The sequence below is a fragment of the Rattus rattus genome, chromosome 6, assembly GCF_011064425.1.
Source record: "Rattus rattus isolate New Zealand chromosome 6, Rrattus_CSIRO_v1, whole genome shotgun sequence".
Lineage (NCBI taxonomy): Eukaryota > Metazoa > Chordata > Mammalia > Rodentia > Muridae > Rattus > Rattus rattus.
The window spans coordinates 135,091,042-135,115,397 of record NC_046159.1 but is presented as its reverse complement, the minus strand read 5'-3'; the positions used below and the strand labels follow the sequence as shown (position 1 = coordinate 135,115,397).

The 24,356-nt window shown below is 40.4% G+C and overlaps 1 protein-coding gene across 3 annotated transcripts in view; it reads left to right on the top strand.

The window, feature by feature from the left end:
* The first annotated feature begins 450 nt into the window (after positions 1-450).
* The window catches only part of Vps50 (VPS50 subunit of EARP/GARPII complex), a 103,294-nt gene continuing 79,388 nt past the window's right edge, over positions 451-24,356 (top strand). For 2 of the 3 annotated variants that reach the window (XM_032906979.1, XM_032906978.1), the window contains exon 1: positions 23,040-23,334. Coding sequence is in view for 1 of the 3 variants with exons in the window: in XM_032906980.1 (XP_032762871.1) it covers positions 460-492; positions 6,738-6,806; positions 16,684-16,806; positions 17,894-17,965; positions 20,434-20,487; positions 21,380-21,450; positions 23,217-23,334 (540 nt within the window). In the remaining 2 variants the exon portion in view is untranslated. Of the gene's footprint in view, positions 493-6,737; positions 6,807-16,683; positions 16,807-17,893; positions 17,966-20,433; positions 20,488-21,379; positions 21,451-23,039; positions 23,335-24,356 lie in introns of those variants that run through there. The other variant, XM_032906980.1, reaches the window with a different exon arrangement.

Below are 24,356 nucleotides of genomic sequence, written 5' to 3'. Positions count from 1 at the left end.
ATTCCACGTCTTAGATCTCCTGTCCAAAGTGCTCTTTATGGAGGTCAGTCTCTCAGTCCTCGCCCTGCTAGCCCAGATGTGCTTTCTCTCACACTCCTAGAGGGCGTCTTGACAAAGTCTTGTCAGAGTTTGTTTAGTTCAGTGGCCAGACTACCTAGGTCTTAAGTAATTGTCACGCCCAATCCTCTTCCGTGTCCAGGTACTAACGCTGGACTAAAAAGATTCGAAGTTCATTGAAGCGTTGCTTCTTGGTAAATGTAGTACTGAGGCTGGCTTCTTTCTTTGATTGCAGCCGGAAGACTACATTTCCCATCATGCTCAGGGAAAGGAAGGCTGACCCAGGCGCGCAGCTCCACGTGACTACTTCACTATGGCTTCCCTGTGCTGTAGCTGGCTGTTGGGTGGTCTTAAGTGATTTGTTACTTCCCAGCGGCAGGGTAATCGTCTCTCTAGTTCGACATGCAAAAAATCAAATCTCTTATGACCCGGCAGGTGAGTTCTGTTGTCCGAAGCAAAGAGCTTCCCGCTCCCGGCTGGGAGAGGAGCCGAGACGCCCAGTTCCCGTGTGGCGGTGGGCGGAGACTTAAGTTATAGTGGGTGGCCGGTCTCAAGGGTGTTGGGCAGCTAAGTAGTATCCTGGAGAACTTACCTGAGCCTCCTAGATGCGACCTCGACTCTTTGTGGAAGTGTCTTCCTACACACATTCATTTAGACAAAGCCAATCAGGGAATTGGGCTGTCTTTGTCTCTCCTCATTTGCTTTAGCTTCCTTTCCAGGACAGCCTCAGCTGCTTTGCAGCATCCCCTCGTCCTCACTGGTGGTGTTTTGCCAGTAGGTGCCCTGGAAAGTGAGGTGGGGTCTATGCAATAGAGAAGACTCGAAAAGAGGGAGGGTGAAGGGACAGGGCTATTTGTAGGCAACATGGTAGTGTTGTGGTTTGGAAGCAACTCCCCAAACCTTGTACCTGTTTTCTGGATGTAAAAATGGGAATGACAGTTCCTTTTCTATACCCCAACCCATCTCAAAGCACGCGTTGTATATGAACATTCTTTGTGTATTGCTACTTAAAAACATAATAAATGTCCTGGCAAAACAATGATCTTTTTATGTTTTTGCCACAATGATAATTCACGAATAAGACTACTTCATCTTGTTTCATGTATGTTAGGGTTTCCTAATATTGTGTCTTAACTTCCTTTAAGAAGTCGAAGAGATTTATTTTTTAGGTATTTATTGAACATTTTATTTTCGAAACCTTTGCTTTGACTGTAGCAGTTTTAGCTGCTGTATCGTTGTTTTAATAAGAAAGAAGCATAGTTTAGATGCGTTTTTAAATAAGGGTGGCTTAGAAATGTTGGTAGAGACCTTTCTTTAAATCTTTACTTATAATTCTTGTAATAAGTCAAAAGACTTCTTGACCTGCTTAAGGTTTCAGAATTTTAGCGATAGTGGGACAGTTACATATATTTTCTAATAGACAGTACCTACATGATCCTTGCACAATGCTTTTTCTTTTCTTGATTGGGGTTGAGAAACTAGGAAAAACGTTATGTGAATAATAAAACGAACAAGTAGGCAAGTAGAGACATTTAGCAATCTTTCACATTGTTGCACGCTGGGGCTGTGTTTCCTGCTCTTCTTACTTGAGAATTGGTTTGGAGGCTCCTCATCCTGAGGTAGGAGGAGAGAAAGCAGAAGACAGTCACGAGCTGACTTGCAGCCACTCAAGTGCTAGATGACTACATTCTGGTTTTGCTTTCTGTCTGCTTGGTCTCCTGTTAAACAGCATAGTCCATTGTCTATCATACCACTTGTAAATGCCTTGGACTGCTGCATTTGGACTTTTTCTTTCTGAGGTTGGTACTATCTTCCATTCGGTGCCTATTATCATAGGTGTATACTTTATGAAAATGAGTGGAAGAGAAGAACCAAACAGTTCCAGAAAACTGATGATAATATATTCATGTTTATAAATGTAATGCTGACTGCAGAAAGTGCAAATTCTTAAGCCTCACACAGTTTATTGAATTATAGTAGGTTATATCCGTGTTTAGTTGGAGAGGAAAAAAACATCTTTAGAACATATACAAGAAACTACTGTATAATTGGTGACGCAAAGTTAGGTTTATGCAAATGTGTGGTTCTAATTATATGTTTAAGGCTCAATTATACATATTTTATTGTTATGCTGTTGATGCATATTAAAGAGATGAAATTCTGGTTTTTGAAATTTTAATTTTGTTTATGTTCTCTCTCTTGCTCAGTTACCATTTTGATCTTTTTTTGCACAAGGTTCACAGGGATGGATGCCTTTTGTTAACTAGCCTTATGTAGATGAGAGGTATGACTCATCATTTCTCTCTATGCTGGCCTCTGTTCTTTCAGTTCTGCCAAATTGAATTGAGCATTATGGGCCAGGCACTATTCCAGATTGGAATGGGAGAGGCAGCAATGAATAGAATAGACAATGCTAAGGAAGTCATGGTGACGAAAATGTTTGAGGAAAAGGAACTAAGAAGGCCTGGGAGGTTTGACAATTTAAGATCAATTATATTTATAGATATCGGCTGGTCATAGAAAGCTTTAGTGCAAAGATAATACAAAGGCTGGAGAGAATTGAGGAGGTGAGCTGGATGAGTGGATACCAGCAGAAGAAGAACAAATTCAGGAAATGTTATGGTTGAGTGTAGGCAGAGTAAAGGGAATAAAGGAAACGGCCTTAGAAGATGAGGTCAGGGTGAAGACATTGATCTAAAGGCAGGAACCAGGTAACACCAAACATTACAAGTCATAGCATACCATGACTTTTGTTCTGAGTGAAATGGCATACAGCCATTTTGGCCTCCGTTTTAATAATATACTTAAGGAGGAAGAAGAACAAGAATAGAGAGACTGCAGAGGCTACTGCAGTGATCCAGGTGGTATAGAGGACAGGCCTTATCCAGGGTGCTAGTGGTGGACATGCACTGAAGCTCCTGGATTGTGGACCTGTTGTAAACGTAGAGCTAGGAAAATTTCCTCGTGTGTTGTGTAAAGGGGTCAAGGGTGGCCCAAGTTGGTTCAGCCCCTGTCACTTTCGGATATGAAGGACACTGGAGAGGCAGTGATTTGAGGGAAGAGGTTTTTAGACTTGTTTATATGAAGGCTGCTTAGATATTAAGTGGACACTTTGACAAGTGGGTCTGAGTTTATGGGTAGGAATCCCAGGCATAGATAAACCTTCAGGAATTAAAAGTCTGTAGCTGCCAAACACAGACTGGCAGACAGCATTGGCTGAAGTTAAGTGGACTGACTGTAGATAATATGAAAAGTCCAAACTGCTCTTTTCATTTAATATTAAGAGATGGATTCTGCAGTGCAGAGCATGAAGGAGCTGTCAGTGATGAAGTTTGTAGCAGCCTGATGCTTAATACATACTCAATGAATTTGGATAAAAAGAAAAACATAAAAAAGCAAGGATTTAAAAGATGCTTTAGATCCACCAGGTCGGACTTGAGTGAGAGTCCGCTTTGGGACTGAACAGCTTGGGGGACCTAAGAATAGCCTGCCCTCCTTCCTTCCCTCCCTTTCTGCTTTTCTATGTCTTTCCCTCCATCTTTTCCTCTCTCTTTTTTTCCTTTGACTTTCTCCCTCTCCTTAAAAAAAGATTTTCTTGTTTTTATAGTTTATATTATATACATTTATTTAATTTTTATTTATGTGTTTTCCCTGCATTTGTGTCTCTGTGACATGAGCCCTTGTAACTGGAGTCACACACAGTGTGAGCTGCTATGTGGGTCCTGGGAATTGAACCCACGTCTCCTGGAAGAACAGTCCGTGTTCTTAGGTGTTGAGCTCTCTCTCCTGCCCTGACAACAGTACTCCTTGTGAAGTGGTGGGGAAGAAATTCTGGCTAGGTTGGGCTCAAGTCAACTATATTAGGGAGAGAGATGGAGAGAAATGACAGTCACTCAAGTCTGTCTACGAAGAGAAAGAAACACAAATGGCTGCGAATGTCATTTTGGTCTAATAGGACATAATCGCCAGTTTCATAAGAGGAATTAAAGGTTCATAGCTGTAATCGAAGTGTCTTTATTGTTAATTGATTTGGGCTGGAGAAATGGCTCCACCACTAAAGGTTAGGCTCACAAACAAAAATAAAAGAAAGTAGAAAGGCAATTCTATCGATGCTGAATTTTATACACATTTAAATTGGGGAAATTGTAAAAAAAAATTTAGATATAAATATTAGAAGATAATGATAATAAGAAATGTTTTGTTTGATAAATGCAGATAAACTGCACCACATTTACAGAGGCGAACTTGTGTCCTAGATGAGAATAACAGAAACTTAACTTCATATTTAGTAAGAACTTAAAAAGTTGACAATGAAAGGGTTAACAGCTTATAGTCTTAAAATACAGTTGTGTGCTACATATGTGTAGAGAAATGTAGGTCCTTGTTTTTTGTTTCTATTTTGTTAAAAGAAAAACCATTTCTCTGAGATCTAATAATTCTAAGTACAATAATTCTAACAATTCTAAGTGCAAGGGTTAAAATTCAACAGATAATTTGTAAGCTCTGCTTTGGTTCTGCTTTGGTCCCACACAGGCACCGTCCCTTTCATTCTTTATAATGTTCTTTGTAATTCTGAGTTCTCACCGTGGTTGGGGGCTCTATCACACAGGAAGTGTAGGTAGATTGTGCAAAGCCATGGAGACCTAGGGCACAAACGAGGAACTCTGTTCTGGAGTCCACTGTTGGCTCTTGACATTGGGCTTCCAACTTGTATTATTCTTACTTTGTATATTTGGCAGAAAGCTGCCCACGCTTTCTGTTGATAATTGTGTAATAATTTAGAAGTGAAACCTTTCTCTAGATACTGGTTTGTATCACACTTATATTCTGGCATTTATGAAGAGAATATAGACATGCTCTATTCATTCAAGGGTTTGTCAAATTAATCATACCTTTAAAACATGTTTAAAGACATGCTAGCTACATGTTGAAAATGGCATTTATGTAATAGTATCACTTGAATTAAAAGTTTGACTTTCCTATGTGTGCATGGTTATGTATAATATATGTCTGTAGAGGATTTGTGTGTGTGTGTGTGTGTGTGTGTGTGTGTGTGCGTGCGTGTGTGTGTGTGTGTGTGTGTGTGTGTGTCTAAATCAGCTTGATGCTTCATATGAGTTGCAGTGAAAGCCATCATAGGACGAACAGTCCAAGCCTTGCAGTGGGATCCAACACGCACTCCTTGCGAGGCATATTAGACTGCAGCAGACTCCCCCACTAAGAGCTCCTGGAAACTGCAGCCTGCAGTCAGTTGCATGCTCCCATGAGAACACAGTGCTGAGTGGTTGGAGATTGGAGCCTGAGCAACAACTTATACCCAAGAATTTACTTTCTAATCTTAAAAAGGTTTTTTTGGTGCTTGTTTTGTTTGGGAACTTAGCTAGCCATCGGCAATAAAGGCAAATAACATTTGCTTTCTCTTTTCCTTGAGACTTAAAAAGTGTGAGAGAAGTATGTGCACTTCATGTTAAAACCTCACTGATTTGGCTGAGAGATTGCTTTGAAAATGTCTGGCTGCGTTTCTGAAGTATGAACAGTCCTGAGTCCCCCAGTGTGGGAGTGAGAGTGCAGACTGACCCAGTGCAGAAGAGCCTACTCGCTAGGTGCATGGCAGGACCTTTAAGAACTTCCCTGGGTGGTGTTAGGAGGCACAGTCCTTAGCTGTGTTTGGAAGTACGTGTGCCTTGAAGCATGGGGCTTTAAGAAAACTCATAAGAGGAGATAATTCTGAAGCTGGTGGGGTGTTGGTTTTAGAATTTTTGGAGATAGGGAGAGTGATAACAGGAAAGGAGGGGGGTGGGCTGGATAATCTGGAAATAATGGTAGGAAATGTTGTTATAAACTTGTAGATGTGACTGGTACTATTTCATAGCAAGAAAGATTAGCACCCCTACAGCTTACAGAGAGTAAGTCCAAGTCTGCAGTAACTGACAGAAGTACTGTATTTTGGTGACTAAAGGCCCCAGAGAGTCAGTAGGAGACATCTGAAGGGCAATCGTATGTTTTTTTTTTTTGTTTGTTTGTTTTGTTTTTTAAGATGGGGCTTTAAAATGGAGTTTAGATGGCTCCTAAGTGTCCCTGGTATATGTAAGCTTTTTCTGAACCCTTCAGTTGCTATATTTACAGAAGGACAAATAGCTAAACAGCAGTGAGATGGGGCTTTAAGTCTTACCTTAGACAGCATGAATCGACTATATTAGTGACAAATAACCACGATTAACAGAGGGCTTACTTATGTTTTAATGAGCACTTTAAAAGTTTTGAAGTAGATCAGTTGGTGAGTGTATTTTTATCCTATATCATTAAGGCTTGCTTGGATCCTTTTCTAAGGTGAATTTATTAATGATTTAAATAAAAGTATTTTTATAGAAAGCTTTGAAATGTTTTCTTTCTGTTTGTTTTAAAGTTGGAGTTAAGATAGATTTCTGCTTCTCTGCTGACAGTGCCACATAATACTATTTTATTTTAAAATACTCCAAACACATTCTTACTTGATTTCCTAGCAGAAATCAATTTATGTGTTAGGTGACAATTGTTCTTAGAATGTATATTCTCTGTATTTTGAAGCAGGAAAATCTCATTTTAAAACTGTCATGTCTGTTTTGCTAGGTGTGTTCTATCTTGTTACAGTTCTTTAGCACAATTAAATTGTGTTTGTGTGTATCTCTCTCTTTTTTAAGGGTCTGAAGAGCCCTCCGGAGAGCCTCAATGATCTGGGTGCCTTTGAGAGCCTTCGGGTCCCTGGAAAGGTATTGATCTACATGTGTGGTTGACTTTTCACTTCCCCAAGAAGAGACTTTCTGCCCCTGGGTACTAATTGCTTCTCTGAAGCTCTGCTTCCCACAGCAGGTGGTTGCTGTGATAAGCTAGGTGACACTTTTGCTTTTATTGTGCGGGGATGCAGTATGACTCACCAGGAAAGCAAAAACTCAAAATTAATAAAGGTAGGGCTTATTATATAAATTCTTGGCTTGTCAGCAGATATATATGTATGTTTTTATTTACTTTTTTGCTATAATTTGAAGACATCAAATACTGACTTTTTAATGCTATAGCATTCCGAGCCCCAAAGTATATTTAATTATGTTCTTCCTTTGAGCAGAGAATTTTGATAAACAAGTGAGACCCAACTTATATTAAGTCTGATATATTTCAGATTTTAATCCCTTGATATTCATGTGAGCATCTCAGTTTACAAGTTTAATGTATGCCACTTGAAAGCTAGCTGGCTTTCCTCTGGAGAACAGCCAGCCATTGTTAACCCTGCTGTCACTGCCTGTGGGTTGCTGCTGCCCCTCAGTGCGTGGTGTGAATCACAGCTCTGCCACAGATAAAGGCTTTCCTATGATTTTAATTTGAGGATTAAGGTGGGGGGTGGGATTTTCTCCTCCCCCTCTTTTTAAACAGCTAGGGACTGAAACCAGTGTTTCAGATTAATGAAAGCTTTTTTTTTTTAAATGAAAAATATTAATTTGAAAAGAGTATTTAAAAATAACCCTTTCGTTTTCTATAAAAGTAGTTTATGTGAAGCACAGAGAACAGTCCCTAGAAGAATATTCCGTGCTTGCCAGGCAACTGTTCTGTAGCTGAATTAACCCTCCAGCCCCTGGGCACCATAACTAACGGACTCCTCGTTTTTCTGTGTCTGGCATCCCCACACAAGCTTTCTTTTTCTTACTAAAAATTCCTTTTACATACTTTCATACATTCTTACCTTATTATATGTGGTTATATAAAGGGTGTTTGACACAGCTTTGTAATGACCTTTGCTCACATTTCTCTCCTGCCTGCTCTGAGCCCTCACCCTCCTTAGTTGTCCCTTTTGTTATCCATTTAATTCAGCTTCTGCTCTCAGGTCATTTGTATTCATTTGTATGTATTTATAGCATTTTTATGTATTTATAGCATTTATATATATTTATAGCTTTTATATGTATTTATAGCTTTTATATGTATTTATAGCATCTAGGACCTGTAAATGAGAGGGTATACAATGATTGCCTTTGAGACTGAGTTACCTTGCTTAACATGATGATTATGTCTGTCTTTCTGTAAATTACGTAATGGCTGGAGAAAATGTATTATGTACACAAAGCACATTTTCTTCATCCATCCCTCGTTGTTGGAAACCTCTGCTAGCTTTCTAGCTTAGCTACAGTGAGTCCTGTTGCAGTGAGCACTGGTGCGCCGTGCATTGGTGCCTGGTTGCCAGGGGTCTTGTGGGCAGATGCACGGGAATTGTGCATGGGATACCACGGATGGCCAGTGTTTAGTTAATTATGGGTGGGCTGGTTTCCGTTCCAGCGGCAGTTCATGTCCTTGTCAGCATAGGTGCTGTCTCTTTAATACAGGAATTTTCATGTTCTATTATCTGAGGCTCCTCATACCCCAGTGTCAGCTCCTATCTCCTTCAGAATCTTCACCAGTGAAGTAAATTTTAGACTTACTATTTAATCTTCATGTGAGTTCAGACCCAAGCATAATGTCTCAATATAATAAAATACTAACAATCATTTTGCAAGAAGTAGTTCAAACAAAGACTTAGACATTGCACACACGTACACACACCAGACACACACACTTATTAAATGGATGTGGTACAGTTAGCAAACAAGGACTGACCATACATCCTAACTGATTAAAAAGTTGTCTTTATCTGTGTGATGAAAAAAAGATGATTATATATCATGGACACACCCTAAATTTGATTGTATTACATGTTATAGAGTCCATGTCAAGTTGATGAGTGAATTTCATTAAAAATACATGAATTTCGTAGTAGGAATGGTCTGTTGTCTTTAAACCCCAAGACCTGATGTTTTTTTGTGATAGTGGTGGCAGTGGATTTGTGCATAGTTCTTATGGATTCTTTATTGCATTTTTTTGTGATATCTGACCATGGGTAGAGTGTACAGACTGGGGGTTACAAGATCAGCAAGTGAAACTGGTTCAGGAGAACGTTATGTCTAACCATTGATCTTTTGGGCACATCCTGAGGAGTTTATAGATTGTAAAGTAATTAATAGAAACTGATGCTGTGCGCTAAGTTGCAGCTAGCCTTATGATAAGAACACCTCCCAAGAGCCTCGTGTCTGTTTGCTCTCTGCGTACTGGCAGCGTCACAAAAACTGGGGGTTGTGGGGCTGCAGCCACCTCTCCAAGTGGCTCTACACACACAGGAGCCATACAGCCCAGGGTGGTGATGCTGCAGGGGTAGACTTGAGTTTGATGTGAATTGGGCTCACAGTCAGAGGACCCGAGTTCTGTGACTGCTTGCACAGTGGGGCAGAGCGTGTGTGTGTGTGTGTGTGTGTGTGTGTGTGTGTGTGTGTGTGTGTGTGTGTGTGTGTGGTGTATGCATATGTATATCGTATTTAACCATATATAGTAAATGATTTCTATACTGTTGCTTTTAAAATTAATGTGTGTAACTTAGTGCTTGATCACTTGCAATTCGCTGTCTTCAAAAACTGATCCTAAGTTTTTCAGATTAGTGAAAGCATTTACAAAAATGGAAAATACTAATTTAAAATGAGTCTTTTAAAATAACCCTTTTGTTTACTGTAGAAGTAGCGTATAAGATACACAGAAAATATTCTAGAAATAATTTACAAATTCTAGAAAAATATTACAAAAGTCCCCAGCACTGTGAAGGGTGACGTTTTCTTCCTGTAGTCTCCCCGTGACTTTTCAGTAACAGTTTGAACATTGCCTGTGTGCTAGACATGCTGTAGAACTGGCAGCACCACAGTGGAACATGGCTTTGGAGGACAGAGGTGACGAGATCACCTTAGCCAGGCTGTGCTGCTTCATCTGAAGTGTGTCCCCTCCTGCTACTGTACCACAGGGCCATGTGCACTGGAGATGATTTTGAAACTTAAATTATGAATTCAGTAATCTATCCGTTGCATGAAAAATACAGTATATTACTAGGGTTAAAGCTATTTGGTGATGGGTTAAGATGAATGTGTTATTTATTCTACTTAAGCAATTTAAATGCTGTGAAGAAACATTCCACTTAATGGCATTACCATACTCATCAATATATAGGTAGAACATTGAAAATAATCCCTTCTGCTCAAGAGTGAGCTCATTTTTTTTCTTTTTAATGCTGTAACATTCTAAACCCCAAAGTATATTTATGCTTTTTCTTTGGGCAGAGAATTTGAAAAATCAAATGAAGCCCACTTTATATTGTCTGATATATTTTAGTCCCCTAAAATTGACGTGATCATCTCAGTTTACAAGTTTAATGTATGAATACTTTTCTTTTTTTCTTTGTCATAATATCTTTCTAGTTGCAAGAAGGAACTGTCAAATTCAAGAAAGAATTAGATTAGCTTGAGTTGTGATATATTGGAAGGCTCTAGAATAAGGGCTAGTGTATGTAGGAGTGGATTATTAGGCTGGATCATACTGTGGTCAGTTAGGTTAAAAATGATTAATATTTGCAAGTTCCAAGCTGGTTCAGCTCCCTAGGAAAAGGAGGGCAGTGAAGAGGAACTGGAGAACAATGTGTTGTGCTGTCTGACGAGCCAGGACTTGCTTATTTTTTATTATTTTAATTTTTTTTTGAGACTTGTGTAATTGCTAAGGGAGGGGCAGAAACCTTGGACATCATCTGCATGGTGCTGGAGAGCAAGGAGTGGTTCAGGGGCAGGTGCTGAAGCAGGGTCCCCTGGAGGCTGATTAGGAGAGGTGATGGGTCACTGGACTGGTTTGTAACACAGGGGTGAAGACTTGGCTGCTGATTAAAAAGATACATACATGTGGTGGAGAAACAGAGAAGCCATGGATTTGAGGGAAATTTAGAAAGCAGAATCCAAGATTCAGGATTTCCTAGATGTGAGCAGGGAGAGCGGAGAAGTACTGAGGCTGGAGGGGCTGCGATGCTCCTCTTAGCAAATCGTGTTCTTCTAAGAGGGTCTAAAAGACCGTAAGAGCTAAAAGAAAACAGGGCAGGCGTGCAGTGTGTGGCTCTGTCTGAATCCCTGAGTGTGCCGTGCCCTCGCTCCAGTATTAGCACTCCAGTCGTGGCAGACCGCTTACTATTCATCGAAGCCGAGCGTTATTTTTAAAGAGAGCTTACATTTTTTAAGGTTTCCAATGTTATTATCTTCAGTGTTTTTCATACAGTAAATTTATAAAAATATAATAGAATCCTAGACTTGGATTTACGTTTTAGCTGTACAAGAAATTGATCACAAATATTTGGCAAAGGGTCAAAAAGAAATTTATGGTGTCTGATTTTTGTGATTTTTTTTTTTAAAGTAGATCAATATAATACATTTGTATGGTTGAAATCAGTTTTTATTAATTACTTAATTTTTCCACAAAGTGATTAAATGCTTTTATTACCTAATCTTATTTCAAGTATGGATTAAAATAGTCATACTTTAACAGCCTTGCAGGAGTGTTCGTTTATAAATCATTTACTTGTAGCCTTCTTTCAAATTGTAATGTAACCGGTACGCCACTAGATGGCACTGAAGACCTGATGAAAACAGGGAAGGCCTTTATAGCCTGCTTTACTTAAAAGTACAGAAACAACCCGAGGAAGCCACTACATTTCATAGATTATTATTGTTGTTCTCCTGAGAATATAAGAACTGTACCATTTCTCCACGTAATCAGACATATGGCAGTTCATTATAATCTTATGTGGTACATGGTTTAGGATAGCCGAGATCTGAAAATAGGTTTGAAATTGTTTCATTTGGAAGCAGATCAGCCCTATATCTATCTGTTCAGTGATTTATGACTTTAATAATAATGATCAAATATTGAAAACCGTATTTTTTTCCTGTTCACTGTATATGGATTTGGCGACTAAGTTTATTAATTTTTTTGCTTTCACTTAGGGCTCTAACAGGATGTTAGCTTTATGAGACTGCAGCATTGTAACTGTCGGTTCTACCTTGCCGTCTGGACCGAGGAAGGGGTGCCAACACTTAAAACACAGACAAACAGACAGGAAATGCGTGCTTAGAGCTACAACATTTCTCCTTATCTTCTTTCCAACACTCAGTCAGTCAGTCAGTCTGTCTGTCTCTGTCTCTGTCTCTCCCAGCATTCTGCCATCTAGGTAGAAAAGCAAGCATTTGTAAACTGTGATCTAATATGGAAAGGGAAGTCGGGGTTCCAGTATTTAGTATATTAATTTTCTGCAGAGCTTTGATCATGACCTATGAACTGAGGAATTTATGTCAATTTACGTTATATAATTAGTTCGAATAAAGGCCTAAAATTGATCGTTATGTATTCAAGGTGTTGTTTCTGCTGACTTTAATGTGAGGAAGCAGTTATAACTAGTTACTTCTGGATTAAGTGTTTGGCTCAGAGAGTATGGGGTTTTGGGTAGTTGGAAGGTAGTACCTGAATGCAAAACTTGGAGGCTTCTTTTCCTTTACCACGGATGAATTCCCTAAGAAATGACCCCGAGGTATGGAATTGTTTTTTAAAGTGATCATTTAGTTCCTCAGAAACGGAAAATATCTTGGAATGTTTTCCTCACAATCTTCATTTGAGGGCTTGCTTTGTTTTATGGATTTGAATCCCCATAAAACCTTTTGTTTTTATGTTTAGATAAGAAGTAACCCAGCCTACGCAGAATAATGACTGAAATATTTTATGAATCTTTTTCTTCATTTCTCATAAACTTGTATTCGCAGTGTACGTTTTATGTTGTTTGTTCAGGTAGCTTTATCTACCTCCGAGATAATCGAATGAGGAGCAGCTAGGTGGTAATGTATTCAACCTGCGTGTGCCGGCAAACAGCCGCCGCACGCCAGGAGCGCTTCCCTGCCAGGCCGCTCAGATAATCCAGCCTGCTGTACTCTGTTAATAAAATATTGAACATTGATGCTTACTCTTGATACAGTGTCTGCCACAATGGCATATGTTATTTACTTTAATTAAAGGAAAACATACTTCTAATGCCTATACATGTATGTCCATACATTTGCGTGGTTTTAAAAGTCCCAATTTGTTTTCTTGCATCCTCCTGCTTCCTAGTGAGCATGCATGTTGCCTTTTTTTTTTTTTTTCAAATCAAGGATCCTACAGGATTCATAATTGCATTTTGTTCTGGTCCTCGCTTTAAACTTGAATTTTTATGTGCTCCTCTGTCTTCCGAATGCCTCTCTTTTCCCTGAGGTTCGGAGCACTTGTGCATTGGTCTTTTGTCTCCTTTCTTCCCTCTGCTCTGCTGGCCTTGCTGTTTAATTGTTCATCGAGCCTCTTTAGTCACTGCTTGCGGGCAAAGCCGAATTTTACTCACCACTGGCTGTGCCGTGGAGGAGAGTTTTCCACGTAGAGAATGGAATCAGCGTTTGTTACACGTAGCTCCAGTGGCTGACCGAGGGACGCTAACGGAGCCTGTGGAGCAGGCTAGCAAGCTCCTGATGGCACTGTGGGCTGATGTGTTCCTTCGCTTTCTCTGCTTTTGTTTCTTTCATGTGCTGTCAAATCCATGACTGTAATTGTTTCTTCCCAGCTTTAATTATGAGCTGCATTGATGTACATTTTCTGTATTTTACCGATTGACAGTTAGGTTTTGTTGCATTTTATAGCCTTGACTTGTTGACAAATTAGTTTTGGATTTCACATTTTAAAGAGCATTCACACTACACTAATCTTCATACTCATTTAATTATCCTCTATAAACCGTAAGCCTCACTATAAAATAAACCATTATACTTCATTAATAATACAGTTAGCAAGACTGAACTATTTAATTCTAACTTACCTGAACTATCTCATTAATGTAACCTCCGTTTTCTTAACGTATTTTAATATGCAATAAAGAATTTTATATGGATTTAGTTTTTTCTGTTTGCCTTAAAATTTTTTGTAGGGAGTCTTTGGTTCATTTTTTATATAAAATATCTCATACTTATAAATTACCCTGTTGATTCTGTTTTAGATATAGAATTGCATATTTTTGTACATCCCTCATGCTACGAAGTGAGTTTTTAACTCTAGCAAAATTACGCAGCAGCTATATTAAAAATGCAGTGTAGCTGCTTGTGTTTATTTTTTCTCATTTGCATACATAAAATACTTTTAAGTCATCTGATATTTTTGTTGTTTCTCATTAATAGAAGCATTATGAGTTTATGGAGCTTGTTGCTTACCAAACTGCTTTTGTTTCGTGTTCCTTCTGAATATCATTCACTGTTGCATTACAAATTGACCTGTTAATTATTCCTGGAGCGCTTTGGCACTGCAGGGCATCACGATGCATCTGCAGCGTGGGCTGTGACTGGGCAGGCAGCCTAGCACCGGGGAAGCGTGCAGGGAGTGATGAAGTGGAGGCAGAGCCTGTCGGGCTGCAGCGCTCGCTGCACCTCGGATGAGCGCAGATGTGCACTTCATAGAGAAGTCACTAGATGCGCGGAAAGGAGGGCTGCTTTATCGGGTCACAGTGATGTATCAGGGTATCTGGTTTGGGTAGAGTATTAATAGGAGAAAGACCACTGACCCAAATCATCAAGGCCAAACTAATTAAAGCAAGCTTTTTAATTTGTGTACACAAGCTGCCTCCCCCTAAGGTAGGGCTTGAGAGGTCAGCCTTGGATGTGAGGAGGACAAGCAGGTTTTTTGTTTGTTTGTTTTGTTTTTCATTTTAATAAGCTCAGGGTTTCTAAATAAGGGATTTGGTGGACAGAATAGGTGGGTTATAGGAGCAGAACATAAACCTAACAAGTTAGCCATAAGCGCCTACGTTTACAAGGTGGTGCTAACAACAGGAAGTCATAGCAGGGTAACCATAACAACCCTTTTGAAACAAAGTTAGAGTTGCAAGATGGTTATTAGCTTTTGAAAGGAAGATGTGAGTGCCCTTCCTGGAACCCGCAGTAGGCAGCCATTTGCAGTTAACGTGGCAGGGAGGGTAGACCCATCCTTGAGAATCAGACTTCATCATAAGCAGGAATGCACTTAGCTTTTCCTTGCTGTCAGATAGCTGTTCAGAGATTGAGGCATGCTGGCTGTTCGGAGTGCTCCACTGTACTGTGTCTTTCCCTGCCGTGCTCCATTTTATCCCCGCCTGTCATTTAGGATTGTGGTGTTAGAGTGTGAAGTTCTCCATGTTGGTTCTTTGTGCTCTCTGATGTTGACTGAATAGATCTCCAGGAAGGAACGGCATCTGACCTTTGTGTGCTTACACAGGTTGTACTGTTTTTATAAACCCATCATATTTTTGAAATGTACATTTGTGAGATATTTTTAAATGAAACCACATTTCCCCTTTGGCAATTTTAATAACTTTAAAGCGGATAAAAAAAATAGGTGTGAAGAAGCTAAATCAAATTTCCAAGGTTGTAGAGATGCAACTAAAGCTGGAGTGTCTTTGCCCTCAGGTCAGTCCACTCTTTCTGGGCTGAAGGAAAGCATCAGCATGCTGGTCTGTGCTGGTCTGTGCTGGTCATTCTCTTAAGATGAAAGGGACGCTTGATCGTTGCATGGTTTTGAGTTTTTGGACTTAGCTACAAATGATAGTTTCCAATATTACTTATTTAGTAATGTTCACCATTTCTTTTTGAATGCTACCAACTTGTATTTCAGATGCTAGTGCCATTTTAAGGGAGGGAGGTTTGCCAGAAAACTGAGTTCTCTTTCTAGTTCATCCTTCTCACCTTATATTTGCGCTGAATGAGGGGAAGACGCTTTTCTTCCGCAGGTGGTGTTGATTTCACTCCAGCCCCAAGTTGAGCATCTGCTGTCCATGGTGCCACGTAGGTTAGAGTTGCAAATAACTTCCCCTTCCCAGCAGTTAATTCTGCTGCTGCAGAAGTTCTGTTCTCATTGTGATGATGGTGGGGTTGGTTGGTTTGCCTGTTTTGTTTTGTTTTGTTGTTGTTGTTGGTGGTGGTTTCCCAGTGTGGGAAGAAGTAAATATCTAAATTGAGGAGATTTTTCTAGTTAACCAAGGGATTGTCAAATAAATCAATGAAATTGCATAGCATAAAGACACTAATATTAGGGATAGGGATCTGTCTGTCAGGATTCTTTAGAGGAAATGTGTGGAAGACCATTCTGTGCTTTGGGGAGGAAGACTCTAGTACTCAGCTTGGGTCTACAGCCAGATCATGGGTTGCAGTGTTAGTACACGTTGGAGGAGCATCATAGAACATAGGGAGGAAGCTTGTAACCCGTTCTTGAGCTGGATCCTTGCTGCCCTCTGTTTCCTAGCAGAATGAGATGCTCACTGCACAGAGTTCCAGTGCTGCTGGGTCCCAGGGCCCATCGAGATGGTGCTTTGTTATGTGTTGTCAGATAGGTTTTAGAAGACTTTTGGTGTGATAAAATGTGAGTCAGTGATGTGTGATTATTATAGATTTAGGTAGTTGCTTGCGTGTAAATTAAACGTGTAAATTCTTTTAACCTTCCTGCATACAAGCAGTTCAAAATATAATCTGATATTTTTTCTCCAATAGAAAAGCAGTGTTTAGCGTTTGTCTGTTTTCTAGTTTTCTGGTATTTAATCCATTTGTGTTCTCGGTCAGAATGGTTCTCAGAAGGTATATGATTGAAGATACAAGATTATTTGTTTTTATGCTGGTGGAATCTTAACAGTTATATATAATTAAGACTTTATTTTTTTTTATCTTTTTATTTTTTAAGGAGGAATTCAGGGAACTTCGAGAGCAGCCAAGCGACCCTCAAGCTGAACAAGAGCTAATTAATAGTATTGAACAAGTTTATTTTTCTGCGGACCCATTTGATATTGTTAAATATGAGCTGGAGGTAAAAGGGAACTTTGATTAAAACACATCTAAAGCCTATTTTCTCAGTGCATATGAATGAATTTGTGAGATCTGAAGTTTGGAGGGAACTAATATTTTCTTAATAGCACTAATAGGTCTGTGATTATTACAATGTGAACGTAATGAACTGTCAGCCCGCGTTATTAAGTGCACCTTCAGAGCCCTGGTTACAGAAGCACTTCTTTGCTTTTGGTATTTAATTGCTGCTATCCAGCATGTTGTTATTCTGCTTCTCACTGTACTTATTGTACATGTTGCCAAAATATGTTTAAAAGTGCTAAAATAAAATAAAAATTTAGTTGTAAAAATGTAAAATAAATGCCTGGAGAAGCCATGTAGGACTTTTGGCTGTGGACTGGTTTCCAACTCCTGGGTTTAAGTGGACCCTCCCACCTCAGCCCATAACAACCATGTAACTCCGGGCCTGACTAGTGTACTGACTCTTTAGATTGTGAATGTTTGGTGTGCTGAAAAACCTTCTGTACAAAGCTGTCTGGATGTTCACAGTAGTAAATTTATGGGGACTCCGTACGAATAGTCAAAATAGCAAAATGAGTTTTAAGCTAGGGATCTGTTTCCTCATATTCACAATTCCGTGTGCTTTTTGCTATTTCTTCATGGTGGCTTAGAGTGTTGCCTGTCACTATAATATTCAGTTTACTTATAATATTCCTGAAGGGGGAAATCTGCATTGAAATGTCTTATAATACCATTAGCAGGTAAAATACAGGATCCATGTTAGAGCCTTTTCTTACTGTTTTCTGGCTGGAATCTGTAAACAGTCTCCCTGATGATGCCAGGTGGCCCAGTGGGTCTGGGTCTCTGCAGCTCGAGTAGCAGCTGTGGGTGGAGCAGGGCTGGACGAGGTTGAAAGGAAAGGGTTGTGTAAAACAGATACCGAGGCTTGTGTGACTGGAGCTGAGTGAGAGAGGATGTGCAGAAGCCTCAGAGGACAGTGGGATGGGGCACTGTTGCATGTGCACGCTATGGCTCTCTAGTTAGAAGGGTTCTGGGGGTCAAAGCAAATTCAACAAATTTATTCTTCATTTATAATTGTTTTGCTATAGAAGCTTCCTCCTGTTCTCAATCTGCAAGAGCTAGAGGAGTACAGAGACAAATTAAAGCAACAGCAAGCTGCAGTAAGTAAAGCACTTCTCTTTGATAAAACTGTACATGAAGACAGAGAAATCACACGCACATCCCGTTGTCCGGCACCACTCAGACAACACGCTTATACTGTCTCCCGCTCTGCGCTTCTCCTGCTGTTGCTTTGCTAGGTTTCCTTCTAGGGATTGAGGTTCCCAAGATATGACCAAGGAGCTTAGCGCAGATGTCGCAACCTTCCTAAGACTATGCTGCTTTAACATAGTTCTTCATGGTGTAGTGACCCCCAAATACTTTACAAATGTGATTTCGTTGCTGTTATAAATTATGTAACTGTGTAAGGGGTTGTGGCCCATAGGTTGAGACCCGCTGACTTGGAGCTTGCTTTCTGAGCACCTACAGGCACCTGCAGTGGTGTAAATGGCGTTCCTACCCAGGATTTGTAATGGAGCAGTTCTTAATCTCACAGTAAAAGTCACACTTACAGTTGAAATATGGGAAGAAAATGTAGAACTGAGATTCAGAAAGTCACAGTTGTCACTACTTAACTATGCCAGTGGGTAGCTTGCTGAACGTTACTGACCTTGTAGCACTTTTAAAATGATAGGTGTACCCACATTTCTTTAAATGCTATGAAGTTCAACAATTCTATATTTTCTTTGTATGAGGCAAAACTTAATGTTTATGAAATTCATTGGAAGTTTAGGCAATACTAACGTTGTCTTGCTAATTATTTTAAGCTAGAGGAGCATTAGTAAGAAATCTGTTTGGATTTAACACATGATTATTACTAACATACCTACAAGTTAAGGAGATAAATGTTTCTCTTTTCTGGTACTCACAGAGGAGTGTTGGAGGTCTTGTGAGAAGGTGTGGCAGTGCAGACAAACAGCAGCTACACCATCTGTTTTCTTTGTAAAGTCATCTGAGTTAGTAGGTTCTTTGTGTACATGACATAAATTTCTTATGGCAGATTTTGTGATGTCGAGCTAGAGCTTCCTGACTTCATTTTCTTATGGCTCCTTGACACTTTCTAATAGGGATTATATTATCTAATTAAGCTATTGTTAGCCTTGGAGAATCTTTAGAATTCTTAAAACAATATCGAGGGATTAACTGAATTTTCTTCACTAACTGATCTAAAGCTGTTAAAGCTAGTCTTAAATGAAAAGCTTCATTGTAGTGGAAATTCTCTTAATTATCTGATTGGCTAATAGAGGTGACAAATAGCCAATTGCTTGGCGAAAATGAGGAGGTGGGTTTTCTGGGCAAGACAGGAAGAGGAGGGGAGGAGGAGGAATTGGAGGAGACAGTGGACACGGAGGAGGACAGAGGGAGAAAAGTTGGAAGGCAGATAGAAGCGTGGTTTGGAGTAGCAGGGATTTCATAGCTGGGGAGAAAGTGGTGTAGAGGCAGACCTGCCCAATATAGGTGTGCAGCTTATAAATACATAACTGGGTTGTGTTTTCCTTGCATGGGCTTATTGGGGTTGGAGATTTACCTCATCACTTCATAGATAAAAACAATATAGAAAATAATTTACATAATTTCAAGGATGCAAGCAAGTTAAAAGAGTTATTATGCACTTATTTAGTATGTTTGAAACAGCAGTTCTCAACATGTTGGTTGTGACCCCTTTGGCAAACCTCTATTTCCAAAAGTATTTGAATTAGATTCATAACAGCAAATTACACACACACACACACACACACACACACACACACACACACACACACACACACACACACTCACTAGCGATGAAAATAATTTTATAGTTGGGGTTCACCACAGCAGAAGGAACTGTCTTAAGGAAAGTTGAGAACCACTGGTTTAAAATTTTGTTCTCATTTGGCCTGGGGTAGGAGAACTAACTGTACCTCATTAAATGCTTACCCAGCCCAGCTTGTTGCTAGATGTCATGTGTGGTTGAAAGGCCCCTAAAGCTTAAGAACTTTGTGTTCACAAACAATGTAATATTAACCGTGCACGTTAATATTATTCATGGAGTTGATAGCATTCCGACCAGCCAACCAACAAACCCAAAACGAACCAACGAGAAAACCTGAGTATTTTTAGCTTTTCAAAGTAGGGATGAAGTGATTTGTTTGTTTTTTTACATGGTGCAAGCAGTTTCATTTCCACAAATATTAATTACCTCTGTAAATGCACTTAACTAAATCTTGCCTTAACATATTCATCTTTCCAATCAGATCTTTGTCCTTAAAGATGCTTACCTTATGCTTACCTTTCTGTCTGTTGGAGCCAGTAATGAAGCACATATCCCTCACATCCATAGACCATTTGTTGAGGGTCTAGTAGGATTGCGTCTGTGCTAATTTATACTAACTTCCTAGTCTAGGTGAATGTTAACAGGATGATCATTCCAACAGTGTTCTAGAAGTTACCAGGAACGACTTGTATTATTGACTGAAGTTTGACATAAATAGTTTAGTGGAAAGTGTGAGACTTTTTCATTATTCTATTTGACTGTATGTTCTTATAGGTCTCTAAAAAAGTGGCAGATTTAATTCTTGAGAAACAGCCTGCTTATGTAAAGGTAAGATACTCTTTGCTGCTTGTTATAGTAAAATTTAAAACTGGTTTAAGTTTATTTGACACTTAACAATATTAACTATTATTCTTTTCTCTTTTGTGTATATATGTGTGTATATGTATATTCGTGATATTTTTATCAAATTAAAGAACCAATGAAAGTTGCTTTCATGAGCTTTGTGACAAATGTATAGAATAGTAATTTAGCAGTATGGGTTATTGTAAAAGTATGCTGCTGTTGAAACTAAGTCTATAACTGGATCTCCGTCCTCATCAGAAACAGAGAGCTGTAGATTGGAGAGGTGGCCCAGTGGGTAAGAATGCTTAAGGCATAGGCATGAGTCTGGATCCTAGAACCCATGCAAACAGTTGGGTGTGTTTTATGTGTGTGTCTGTGCCTCAGTGCTGTGTATTTGGAGATAGAAGGATCATTGGAGCTTGCTGGCTAGTCTCAGTGAGAGACCCTGTCTAAAAGGAAGAAGGCAGAATTCTAGAGCAGGACACCCAGTATGCTCAGGCCTCTGCGGTCTCATAGTGCACACTGAAGTGGGGCCAGAGAATAGCCTTCCAGATTCATGGAAACCCCTTAGCAAACAGAAATCAGATCTGTCGTATCCTTAATTAATTTGTAAAGTCTTGTAGGGCAGAAATATATAAATGGATGTATTATTGGTATGTATTCCTGCCTGAAATAGATCGGGTTTAGATTTCCTTACAAACAATACTAAATATTTTGTCATTTGCCATTGTGAAAATCAATTGGAAGTAGGCATTTTAAATTACTTTTCGTGCAATATACTAACAGTTTTAAAGTTTACTTGGTCTTTGCTAGAATGTCATGTAAGTAGGAAGAAAGCACACGCCCGAGACTAAGTCTGTGCCTACTCTTCCCGCAGGAGCTTGAGAGAGTCACATCGCTGCAGACAGGTCTTCAGCTGGCTGCTGTTATCTGCACGAACGGCAGGAGGTATCGCTTCCCATGACTTTGCTCCCCAAGCTCAAACTATTCCAAGAGCTACGGAGAGATCTGCCATTGCTACTCTGTCTGTAATGTGTACAGTACTTTTCAGTAAGCAGATAGCTCTAAGACTTGCACCAGAAAGGCATGTGCCCTGTACCCACAGATCTCCTTCCACACTATTTGTAGTGAAGAACCAGAGTCCCCCTCCTCTTCTCTCTGTTATCGGCTATTTTTGTCATATACAGTAGAAGCAGATGATTAAGAAAAGAAAAGGGAACAACAAACTCTACAATGGAGTGCCAGTTTTTTAATTACTAGATCTACAAATAATACTATTCGGCGAACTTTTGTACTGTTTTGAGATGCTGTTTATTTATGTGTGTATATGCATGCATGCATACATGTGTGTTTTTATTTATATTATTATTTTACTTATTCACTTTACATCCTGCTCACTGCCCACCTCCCAGTTACCCCTCCCATAGTCCTTTCCCAAGCCTCCCTCCCTCCCTCCTTCTTTTAGACAGTGGTGGCCTCCTGTGTATCCCCCTGACCTGTTCCTTCTAGTCTCTGTGAGGCTAGGCGCATCCTTTTCGGGGCCAGATAAGGCAGTCCAGCTAGAAGAGCATCTTCCACAGACAGGCAACAGCTTTTGGGATAGCCCCCACTCCAGTTTTTCGGGACCCACACAAAGACCAAGCAGGACATCTGCTCCATGTGTGCAGGGAGGCCTAGGTCCAGCCCATGGTTGTTGTTTGGTTGGTGGTTCAGTGTCTGAAAGTCTCAAGGGCCCAGGTTAGTTGACTCTGTTGGTCTTCCTGTAGAGTTCCTATCCTTCGGGGGCCAGAAGTCCTTTCCTATTCTTCCATAAAGTCCCCAAGCTCCACACTGGCTGTGGGTGTCTGCATCTGTCTGAATCCGCCTGTGGGTGGAGCCTCTCAGAGGACAGCCATGCTAGGCTCCTGTCTGCAGGCATAACAGAGCACCATTAATAGTGTCAGGGATTGGTCCTGGCCCATGGGATGGGTGTCAGGTTGGATCTGTCACTGGCTATCTATTCCCTCAGTCTCTGCTCCATCCCCTGTGCCTTGTAGACAGGGTACATTTTTGGTTGAAAATCCCATGGGTGGGTTGGTATCCCTGTTGCTCCATTGGGATTCCTACCCAGCTACATAAAGTAGCTTCTTTAGGTTCCATATCCCCAAAGCTCTGAGTCACAGCTAAGGTAACCCCTATCGATTCTTGGGTACCTCCCTTATCCCTGGTCTCTGTCTTGTCCTGGAGATGTTCCCCACCTCCCCCACCCCCATCAGTTGTAGATTTCCATTCATTTTCATGGCCGTCTAGCCATCTCTCCTGTCCCTACCCACACCTGATCCTGAGGTCCCCATCCCCCTCTCTATCCCCTCCCCCTCTCAGTTCCCTCCCTCCACCTACCTCTTATGACTGTTTTATTATCCCCCCTCTAAGTGAGCTTCACACATCCTTGCTTGTGCCTTCCTTCTTGTTTAGCTTCTTTGAGTCTCTGGAGTGTAGCATGGGCATCCTGTACTTTATGGCTAGTATCTGTTTATCAGTGAGTACATAACCCAGTCCCAAAAGGATGATATTTTCAAGATGCCTCTTCTTAATCTCTGTACTCCGCACACACCATGCGCCATGAACAATGATGGGTTGGATCAGTCCAGCATCATTTCTGAGCTATGCCCTCCTTTAGTAACCTAGGTTCTGGTTCACTGATTGCCTAACTGTTGTGTTGCTCACATCCACAGACACTTGAATATTGCGAAGGAAGGTTTTACTCAGGCTAGCTTAGGCCTTCTTGCAAATCAAAGGAAACGTCAGTTGCTGATTGGACTTCTGAAGTCACTGAGAACCATTAAAACATTGGTATGTATGAGTCACATTTTCAAAATTAAAACTTGCAGACTAGAGATGGTTTAGCAGTTAAGAGCTCAAACTGCTCAACTAGAAGTCCTGGTTTCCGTTTCCAGGCCCACTTCAGGTAGTTTACGCCTGCCTGTGGTACGAGGCCCCATGTCATCTAGAGGCTCTAGCGTCATTGGGCACCTGCACTCACATGCTCTTATGGCCTACTGCTACATGTACACAATTTAAAGTAATAAAAATACATCCTCTGCCACATATACAGCTGGAGCCATGGATTACTCCATGTGTACTCTTTGGTGGTTTAGTCCTTGGGAGCTCTTGGGGTTGGGGGTGTCTGGTTGGTTGATATGGTTGTTCTTCAGGGTTGTAAACCCCTTCAGCTCCTTCAGTCTTTCCCCTAACTCCTCCATTGGGCTCCCTGTGCTCAGTCCGATGGTTGGCTGCAAGCATCTGCTTCTGTATTTGTCAGATGTTGGCAGAGCCTCTCAGGAGACAGCTACATCAGACTCCTGTCAGCAAGCACTTCTTGGCATTAGCAATAGTGACTGGATTTGGTGTCTGTATATGGAATGGATCCCCAGGTGGGGCAGTCTCTGGATGGCCTTTCCTTCAGTCTCTACTCCACAATTTGTCCCTGTATTTATTTTAAACAGGAGCAATTCTGGGTTAAAATTTTTTTGAGATGGGGGATGGCCCCATCCCTTAACTAGGGGCTGAGCCTATCCTCAGAATATGGTCTCCACAGGGTAGGGGAATGCTAGGTCTGTAGGGTGGGAGTGGATGGGTGGGAGGGGGAGCACCGTCATAGAAATGGGGAGGGGCTGGGATAGGGGGTTTGTGGAGGGGCAACCAGGAAGGGGGATAACATTTGAAATGTAAATAAAGTAATCAATTAATAAAAGCAATGAGATAGATAGTGATTAAATATAACTAAACAGATAAGTAAATCTAAAAATAAAAAAGGAAAGCACAGGCTTCTAGGAGATTAACAACAAAACACAACAAAATAAAATAGAAAATAA